Source organism: Notothenia rossii (assembly GCF_949606895.1).
Source record: "Notothenia rossii genome assembly, chromosome: 8".
In the NCBI taxonomy this organism is placed as follows: domain Eukaryota; kingdom Metazoa; phylum Chordata; class Actinopteri; order Perciformes; family Nototheniidae; genus Notothenia; species Notothenia rossii.
Window position 1 is genome coordinate 81,047,236 of NC_136906.1, and position 10,000 is coordinate 81,057,235.

The 10,000-nt window shown below is 41.1% G+C and overlaps 1 protein-coding gene and 1 long non-coding RNA gene across 3 annotated transcripts in view; one reads left to right on the forward strand and one right to left on the reverse strand.

Annotated features, from left to right (window-relative positions):
* LOC307016982 (sorting nexin-14-like) overlaps nt 1-10,000 on the forward strand; it is a 40,889-nt gene that overhangs the window by 13,914 nt on the left and 16,975 nt on the right. The window contains exons 14-19 of one of the 2 annotated variants that reach the window (XM_079646394.1): nt 20-175; nt 2,335-2,459; nt 2,666-2,724; nt 5,546-5,572; nt 6,528-6,660; nt 6,924-7,110. In XM_079646394.1, coding sequence (XP_079502520.1) covers nt 20-175; nt 2,335-2,459; nt 2,666-2,724; nt 5,546-5,572; nt 6,528-6,660; nt 6,924-7,110 — 687 coding nt within the window. The remainder of the gene's footprint in view (nt 1-19; nt 176-2,334; nt 2,460-2,665; nt 2,725-5,545; nt 5,573-6,527; nt 6,661-6,923; nt 7,111-10,000) is intronic. The other variant, XM_079646395.1, reaches the window with a different exon arrangement.
* Nucleotides 5,856-6,306, reverse strand: LOC307017005. The gene is made up of 2 exons (XR_013801994.1): nt 6,079-6,306; nt 5,856-5,907 (listed from the first exon to the last, which is right to left on the reverse strand). It is a non-coding gene; the product is annotated as an uncharacterized lncRNA (long non-coding RNA).

A 10,000-nucleotide genomic window follows, 5' to 3' on the forward strand; every position in this document is an offset into this window, starting at 1 on the left:
GTGGTTGTTTTCCCTGCAGAGGAGTTCAACGATAAGATCCTGAGTCCTGATCTGAGTGACTCTGAGCTGCAGCGTTTGCACGGAGAGGTCGTTCACATCTACGAGACGTACTGCCTCGAGGAGAGCATCGACAAGATCAGCTTCGACCCCTTCATCGTGGACGAGATCAGGAACAGTGAGAGGCTTTACAACTTCATACACACTGGATATATCTTTCACTGTTGGTTTGTAGTATTAACACTTAATTGTTGTTTACTGTCCTGTGTCCCTCAGCTGCTATAGGTCCGTACGGCGGCGTGGTGAAACTCTTACGTGCTACATGTTTCTGTTGTTGTTGTTTACTGTCCTGTGTCCCTCAGTTGCTATAGGTCCGTACGGCGGCGTGGTGAAACTCTTACGTGCTACATGTTTCTGTTGTTGTTGTTGTTTACTGTCCTGTGTCCCTCAGTTGCTATAGGTCCGTACGGCGGCGTGGTGAAACTCTTACGTGCAACATGTTTCTGTTGTTGTTGTTTACTGTCCTGTGTCCCTCAGTTGCTATAGGTCCGTACGGCGGCGTGGTGAAGCTCTTACGTGCTTCACGTTTCTGTTGTTGTGGTTGTTGTTTACTCTCCCCGTCTCTCTCAGTTGCTATAGGTCCGTACGGCGACGTGGTGAAACTCTTACGTGCTACATGTTTCTGTTGTTGTTGTGGTTGTTGTTTACTCTCCCCGTCTCTCTCAGTTGCTATAGGTCCGTACGGCGGCGTGGTGAAACTTTTACGTGCTTCATGTTTCTGTTGTTGTTGTTGTTGTTTACTGTCCTGTGTCCCTCAGTTGCTATAGGTCCGTACGGCGGCGTGGTGAAACTCTTACGTGCTACATGTTTCTGTTGTTGTTGTTGTTTACTGTCCTGTGTCCCTCAGTTGCTATAGGTCCGTACGGCGGCGTGGTGAAACTTTTACGTGCTTCATGTTTCTGTTGTTGTTGTTGTTTACTGTCCTGTGTCTCTCAGTTGCTATAGGTCCGTACGGCGGCGTGGTGAAACTCTTACGTGCTACATGTTTCTGTTGTTGTTGTTGTTTACTGTCCTGTGTCCCTCAGTTGCTATAGGTCCGTACGGCGGCGTGGTGAAACTTTTACGTGCTTCATGTTTCTGTTGTTGTTGTTGTTTACTGTCCTGTGTCTCTCAGTTGCTATAGGTCCGTACGGCGGTGTGGTGAAACTTTTACGTGCTTCATGTTTCTGTTGTTGTTGTGGTTGTTGTTTACTGTCCTGTGTCTCTCAGTTGCTATAGGTCCGTACGGCGGCGTGGTGAAACTCTTACGTGCTTCATGTTTCTGTTGTTGTTGTTGTTTACTGTCCTGTGTCCCTCAGTTGCTATAGGTCCGTACGGCGGTGTGGTGAAACTCTTACGTGCTTCATGTTTCTGTTGTTGTTTACTGTCCTGTGTCCCTCAGTTGCTATAGGTCTGTACGGCGGCGTGGTGAAACTCTTACGTGCTACATGTTTCTGTTGTTGTTTACTGTCCTGTGTCCCTCAGTTGCTATAGGTCTGTACGGCGGCGTGGTGAAACTCTTACGTGCTTCATGTTTCTGTTGTTGTTGTTGTTTACTGTCCTGTGTCCCTCAGTTGCTATAGGTCCGTACGGCGTCGTGGTGAAACTCTTACGTGCTACATGTTTCTGTTGTTGTTGTTGTTTACTGTCCTGTGTCCCTCAGTTGCTATAGGTCCGTACGGCGTCGTGGTGAAACTCTTACGTGCTACATGTTTCTGTTGTTGTTGTTGTTTACTGTCCTGTGTCCCTCAGTTGCTATAGGTCCGTACGGCGGCGTGGTGAAACTCTTACGTGCTACATGTTTCTGTTGTTGTTGTTGTTTACTCTCCCTGTCTCTCTCAGTTGCTATAGGTCCGTATGGCGGCGTGGTGAAACTTTTACGTGCTTCATGTTTCTGTTGTTGTTGTTGTTTACTGTCCTTTGTCTCTCAGTTGCTATAGGTCCGTACGGCGACGTGGTGAAACTCTTACGTGCTACATGTTTCTGTTGTTGTTGTGGTTGTTGTTTACTCTCCCCGTCTCTCTCAGTTGCTATAGGTCCGTACGGCGGCGTGGTGAAACTCTTACGTGCTACATGTTTTTGCTGTTGTTGTTGTTTACTGTCCTGTCTCTCTCAGTTGCTATAGGTCCGTACGGCGGCTTGGTGAAGCTCTTACGTGCTACATGTTTCTGTTGTTGTTGTTTACTGTCCTGTGTCTCTCAGTTGCTATAGGTCCGTACGGCGACGTGGTGAAACTCTTACGTGCTACATGTTTCTGTTGTTGTTGTGGTTGTTGTTTACTCTCCCCGTCTCTCTCAGTTGCTATAGGTCCTTACGGCGGCGTGGTGAAGCTGCAGAAGATGCACTGCCTGTTTGAAGCGTACGAACACGTGCTGTCTCTGCTGGAGAGAGTCTTCACCCCCATGTTCTGCCACAGTGACGAGGTGACCGCTCTTTGTGTGTTACGACTTCATATCTGCAGCGAATTAAGTGAAGAAAAAAACCCAATTCTGTCAGCAGTAGATTTTTAATTTAAATAGATATAAATGTATTTATGCTTCATTGTTAATGATACTGTCCAACAGTATGCACTCTAACTTGAGTAAGTGCTTCAGCTCTTATATGAATTGTTTTTTGTTTATTTGTTCAGTACTTCAGACACCTGCTGAGGGGAGCAGAGTCTCCCACCAGGAACTCCAGAACCAGCAGGTTGGTTTCATCATTTATATTCATATGTTTACTTAGCTGTTAATGCATATTTCACATGGAATGGTGGAAAAGAGAATTAGGAAAAATAGGAATAAAGAATGATAGGGATGTCCCGATCACCTTTTTTTGCTCCCGATCCGATTCCGATCATTTGATTTTGACAATTTGCCGATACCGATTTTTCCCGATCCGATCTTTATGCAATGCATTAAGAGGAAAAAAAGCATTCAAGTTGTCCCTTAAGGTTATTTTTTAATTTAAATTGGATATTCTATCCAACATGGATATAGCTTCTTTCTTTCACAGCAGCATTGGATCAGTTCAGTTGTGCAGCATTGGATCAAAACTAAATAAAGCTTTCAGTACTCGTTAGCTTACTGCTACAATTAGACACTGCGCCCACTCTGTTGCCAGATTTGAGAGAAATAAGCAGGTCTCTGAGAACAAGCCCCAAAGAAGCAACACATACATGATGTTGTGTCATTTGAAACCAAAACTAAGGCCTCAGGATGACTTTAAGACTTGAACATGGTCATTTTTGTTTTGTAACATTGAATAAAACATTAAAAAAAAAAGGATTTAAAAAATAAAAAATAAAAAATCCCGATCCCCGATTTTTTTTCTCCCGATTCCGATCTTTTGAAAATCACGTGATCGGCTCCGATCCCCGATCACGTGATTGGATCGGGACATCTCTAAAGAATGAGAAAAGGTTATAATGAAAACACCTGATTACCAATTTGTATTAACCGATAATGATTTCCTCAATGACTCGATATCTTGTTAGAAATAGTGAAAAATTATGATTTGTGTTTCCAAATGTCTACGTAACTTTAGATATTTAGTTCTCTGTCATAGAGGGGTTAGGAAACGTGGAAATATTCACATTTAAGAAGCTGGAAACATCGAATTATCATAAAAAAAATATATGAAACCGTTCCAAAACAGTATAAATATGAGTCAAAAAAGTCAGCCATTTATTAATAGTTTAAGGATTACATTTGCAGCTCTTACTTACGTGATATCAACACCACAAATATTAAAACTAGGGTGACCAGGTGTCCCGCTTTTGTGCATATTTCTCATTTTCCCCGTGTCCCACAAATTGAGACGATGTCCCGCATTTGATTATTCAATAGCTAGAAAACAAAAGAGAGCTATCAGAAATCCACCGATAGTAAAGTGTTGTAAGTCATATTTATAGGCTATCGTTTCAATATAAAGGTTTATTTTTTAGGGTTGGATGGACATTATATTGAAACCTAAACTACTTACTAAAATGTCCCTCATTGTCCCACACAAACACACTCTTTGTCCCACTTGTGGTCACCTCGTCACCCTGATTGAAACCATCAAGTGAACTGGGTTTATCACAGTAAACATTAGATAGATGTAATAACAGCCTAATTATTTAATATAGGTTTATCGGTAACACTTTATATTAAGGTACACATATTCCCCATCAACTAGTTGTTCATTAGCATGCATATTATCAGTATATTGGCTCTTTATTAGTCATTGTAAAACACTTATTAATGCCTTATTCTACATGACCGTATTCTACAAGTAATAAGCCATTAGTTGAGATTTTTTCCTCAACAACCCTCTAATTAGTGCTGATTAATTGCAAGTAAGGAAGTTGTTGAACGTGAGTTATGGTCTTAATATGCTCTGCTCAATATGGGCCTAATAAGGCAGCAGTACCACAAGAATAGTAATTGTCCCGTAATAACACCGAACAAATCTATTCTTATGGAACAAGACATGAAACTACGTGTTTATTGTGTCAAAATAACTCAAAATTAGGTACCGTAATTTTCGGACTATAAGCCGCGCCTTTTTTCCCATTTTTCAACGCTGCGGCTTATATAACGGTGCGGCTAATCTATGGATTTGTACAGCTAGCGGCCACTAGGGGACCTCCTAAATCTATGGATGTTACAGCTAACGGCCACTAGGGGACCTCCTAAATCTATGGATGTTACAGGTTACAGTCCACCACCTTTAACTCTATGGGCTCTATGGCCGGTCCGCGCCCCCCACCTTTAAGCGGCGGGCTCCAGCAGGAAAAGCTGGAGGCCGGAAAAGAGTGAGACAGGTAGCGCGCAAAAGTAAAAGTGGAACCGAGAGTGGTACGAGAGACAGAACGAGAGCAAGACAAACAGACATTACGAGAGCGAGACAGTTTGTCCCCGTACCACTGGTTGAAAACCACTGCTGTAGATCACTGCCGGTACGTGCGCTGGGAGCGCACCGTTTAAGTTTGAAAGTTGAAAAGTGTGTGTGTCTGAAACGCTATGTGATACAGTACAGTTTACACAGCACATGTTCTGTAGCTACTATTGCACTAAATGCTAACACTTGAATACGTTATGCAAATATGCAACTTGTTTGTTGAAATGTTAATAAATGGGAGCTTCCTCAAACAGCCATCTCTTTCCCGACAATCCCCTCTGTGCACGAACCCTTACATATGGTAATGAAACATTAAAACACCTGCGGCTTATAGTCCAGTGCGGCTTCTATATGTACACATCATTCTATTTAGCTGCTGCGGCTTATATTCAGGTGCGCCTTATAGTCCGGAAATTAGGGTATTTCTAACTCAGAATATGTTCCCTGTTTTAAAGTGAAGTCTTGTTCATAAAGAATAAGCTAGTAGTTTGTCTCTAATATGTGAATGATGGACTAGTTGATGGTGAATAAGTGTACTTTAAAATAAAGTGTCCAGTAGTGAGAACTGTCCTCTGAATACACACACAGGTGTATAAGGTGATTTATCCAAACTGTGGTCATAAGTTGCCTTTGCATCTTGTTCCAGAAATAGCTTCAGTTGTGACGAGAGTCGGTGAGTAATGCTCTGCATGTTTGAGCTGAAAGCTGCTCAGAGTGATGCATGCAGTTTGGATGCATTCTTTTTTATTTTCCACTGTAGATTTTAAACACATTTTAACATCTGGAGACACGGCTGAGCTTTGGTGCTTGTTCATATGTCACACTGATGATTGCACTTTTGTTTTAACCTCACGTTTGAGTTAAATTATTCATCTCTGAACAACACATGGGTTTTAAAAAGTCCTCACGGGAGTTAATGTGGCAAAAATATTTAGTCAAAATGATGTGAAAATGTCTGTTTATATGATTCTGTATCGTTTACATTGTGTTAGAAGCTAGATTATACACCTGAACATCAGCAGGAGAGAACTCTTTAAAGTAGAGACACTACATACTGATATACACCTGAACATCAGCAGAAGAGGACTCTTTAAAGTAGAGACACTACATACTGATATACACCTGAACATCAGCAGGAGAGCACTCTTTAAAGTAGAGACACTACATACTGATATACACCTGCACGTCAGCAGGAGAGAACTCTTTAAAGTAGAGACACTACTGATATACACCTGAACATCAGCAGGAGAGAACTCTTTAAAGTAGAGACACTACTGATATACACCTGAACATCAGCAGGAGAGGACTCTTTAAAGTAGAGACACTACATACTGATATACACCTGAACATCAGCAGGAGAGGACTCTTTAAAGTAGAGACACTACATACTGATATACACCTGAACATCAGCAGGAGAGGACTCTTTAAAGTAGAGACACTACATACTGATATACACCTGAACATCAGCAGGAGAGGACTCTTTAAAGTAGAGACACTACATACTGATATACACCTGAACATCAGCAGGAGAGGACTCTTTAAAGTAGATACACTACATACTGATATACACCTGAACATCAGCAGGAGAGGACTCTTTAAAGTAGAGTAATTTTCTCTGTTTTCTGTAGGAACATGTCGAAGCGAGGCGAGTCGTTTGGGATCAGCAGGATTGGCAGTAAAATAAAAGGTGTGTTTAGAAACACGACGATGGAGGGATCGATGTTGCCGCCCTGCAACATGAACGATATGGACGAAGACATGGTGAGGGTTTCACTTCTTCTTCCTAATTCAAAGAGTTCTGTCTGTACACGAGCACAGCTTTCTCTGACGATGAAGACGCTCACTTCAACACCCTCAAATGAATTGGTGTTACCGTCTCCTTTCTCAATTAGTAACACAACGAGGACTAGTCTTACTTTGTTTCAAAGACACCATGAGTCCTACTGTAGGGAAGCTGTGTCCTAAGTGAATTCATAGAAAGGAAATAGGAAAGTATTTTAGATGTTGTATGTGTCTCCTTGCAGGTGGAGGAGGCCACAGTGGTGATGGAGGACGACTCCCCCGCGGAGCCTCCTGGCTCAGCTGGGTCTCTGAGGAACCTTTCCTTCTGGAGCATCGACATCCCGTACATCGACCACTCTGACGACGACAACAAGAGAGACAGGATCCCCGTGTTCTACATCGATGTGGAGAGAAACGACAGGAAGGAAGGTAACAAAGTCCTCCGTCAGCCAGGTCACATGGGCGTAGATTTAGATGTGATGAGGGTGATGAAACGAAAGTTCAAAATACTGTTAACTCCGGGGTAAGTATCTGTATACTTAAAGCAAGCTCCAGGAGAGGCTGGTTTTTCAAAATAAAAGCGCCAGTTAGTAACTGTATACTTAAAGCAAGCTCCAGGAGAGGCTTGTTTTTCAAAATAAAAGCGCCAGTAAGTAACTGTATACTTAAAGCAAGCTCCAGGAGAGGCTTTTTTTTTCAAAATAAAATCGCCAGTAAGTAACTGTATACTTAAAGCAAGCTCCAGGAGAGACTTGTTTTTCAAAATAAAAGCGCCAGTAAGTAACTATACTTAAGCAAGCTCCAGGAGAGGCTTGTTTTTCAAAATAAAAGCGCCAGTAAGTAACTGTATACTTAAAGCAAGCTCCAGGAGAGGCTTGTTTTTCAAAATAAAAGCGCCAGTAAGTAACTGTATACTTAAAGCAAGCTCCAGGAGAGGCTTGTTTTTCAAAATAAAAGCGCCAGTAAGTAACTGTATACTTAAAGCAAGCTCCAGGAGAGGCTTGTTTTTCAAAATAAAAGCGCCAGTAAGTAACTGTATACTTAAAGCAAGCTCCAGGAGAGGCTTGTTTTTCAAAATAAAATCGCCGGTAAGTAACTGTATACTTAAAGCAAGCTCCAGGAGAGGCTTGTTTTTCAAAATAAAAGCGCCAGTAAGTAACTGTATACTTAAAGCAAGCTCCAGGAGAGGCTTGTTTTTCAAAATAAAAGCGCCAGTAAGTAACTGTATACTTAAAGCAAGCTCCAGGAGAGACTTGTTTTTCAAAATAAAAGCGCCAGTAAGTAACTGTATACTTAAAGCAAGCTCCAGGAGAGGCTTGTTTTTCAAAATAAAATCGCCAGTAAGTAACTGTATACTTAAAGCAAGCTCCAGGAGAGGCTTGTTTTTCAAAATAAAAGCGCCAGTAAGTAACTGTATACTTAAAGCAAGCTCCAGGAGAGGCTTGTTTTTCAAAATAAAAGCGCCAGTAAGTAACTGTATACTTAAAGCAAGCTCCAGGAGAGGCTTGTTTTTCAAAATAAAAGCACCAGTAAGTAACTGTATACTTAAAGCAAGCTCCAGGAGAGGCTTGTTTTTCAAAATAAAAGCGCCAGTAAGTAACTGTATACTTAAAGCAAGCTCCAGGAGAGGCTTGTTTTTCAAAATAAAAGCGCCAGTAAGTAACTGTATACTTAAAGCAAGCACCAGGAGAGGCTTGTTTTTCAAAATAAAAGCGCCAGTATGTATCTGTATACTTAAAAGCAAGCACCAGGAGAGGCTTGTTTTTCAAAATAAAAGCGCCAGTAAGTAACTGTATACTTAAAGCAAGCTCCAGGAGAGGCTTTTTTTTCAAAATAAAAGCGCCAGTAAGTAACTGTATACTTAAAGCAAGCTCCAGGAGAGGCTTGTTTTTCAAAATAAAAGCGCCAGTAAGTAACTGTATACTTAAAGCAAGCTCCAGGAGAGACTTGTTTTTCAAAATAAAAGCGCCAGTAAGTAACTGTATACTTAAAGCAAGCTCCAGGAGAGGCTTGTTTTTCAAAATAAAAGCGCCAGTAAGTAACTGTATACTTAAAGCAAGCTCCAGGAGAGGCTTGTTTTTCAAAATAAAAGCGCCAGTAAGTAACTGTATACTTAAAGCAAGCTCCAGGAGAGGCTTGTTTTTCAAAATAAAATCGCCAGTAAGTAACTGTATACTTAAAGCAAGCTCCAGGAGAGGCTTGTTTTTCAAAATAAAATCGCCAGTAAGTAACTGTATACTTAAAGCAAGCTCCAGGAGAGGCTTGTTTTTCAAAATAAAAGCGCCAGTAAGTAACTGTATACTTAAAGCAAGCTCCAGGAGAGGCTTGTTTTTCAAAATAAAAGCGCCAGTAAGTAACTGTATACTTAAAGCAAGCACCAGGAGAGGCTTGTTTTTCAAAATAAAAGCGCCAGTATGTATCTGTATACTTAAAAGCAAGCACCAGGAGAGGCTTGTTTTTCAAAATAAAAGCGCCAGTAAGTAACTGTATACTTAAAGCAAGCTCCAGGAGAGGCTTGTTTTTCAAAATAAAAGCGCCAGTAAGTAACTGTATACTTAAAGCAAGCTCCAGGAGAGGCTTGTTTTTCAAAAATAAAAGCGCCAGTAAGTAACTGTATACTTAAAGCAAGCTCCAGGAGAGGCTTGTTTTTCAAAATAAAAGCGCCAGTAAGTAACTGTATACTTAAAGCAAGCTCCAGGAGAGGCTTGTTTTTCAAAATAAAATCGCCAGTAAGTAACTGTATACTTAAAGCAAGCTCCAGGAGAGGCTTGTTTTTCAAAATAAAAGCGCCAGTAAGTAACTGTATACTTAAAGCAAGCTCCAGGAGAGGCTTGTTTTTCAAAATAAAAGCGCCAGTAAGTAACTGTATACTTAAAGCAAGCTCCAGGAGAGGCTTGTTTTTCAAAATAAAATCGCCAGTAAGTAACTGTATACTTAAAGCAAGCTCCAGGAGAGGCTTGTTTTTCAAAATAAAAGCGCCAGTAAGTAACTGTATACTTAAAGCAAGCTCCAGGAGAGGCTTGTTTTTCAAAATAAAAGCGCCAGTAAGTAACTGTATACTTAAAGCAAGCTCCAGGAGAGGCTTGTTTTTCAAAATAAAAGCGCCAGTAAGTAACTGTATACTTAAAGCAAGCACCAGGAGAGGCTTGTTTTTCAAAATAAAAGCGCCAGTAAGTAACTGTATACTTAAAGCAAGCTCCAGGAGAGGCTTGTTTTTCAAAATAAAAGCGCCAGTAAGTAACTGTATACTTAAAGCAAGCACCAGGAGAGGCTTGTTTTTCAAAATAAAAGCGCCAGTAAGTAACTGTATACTTAAAGC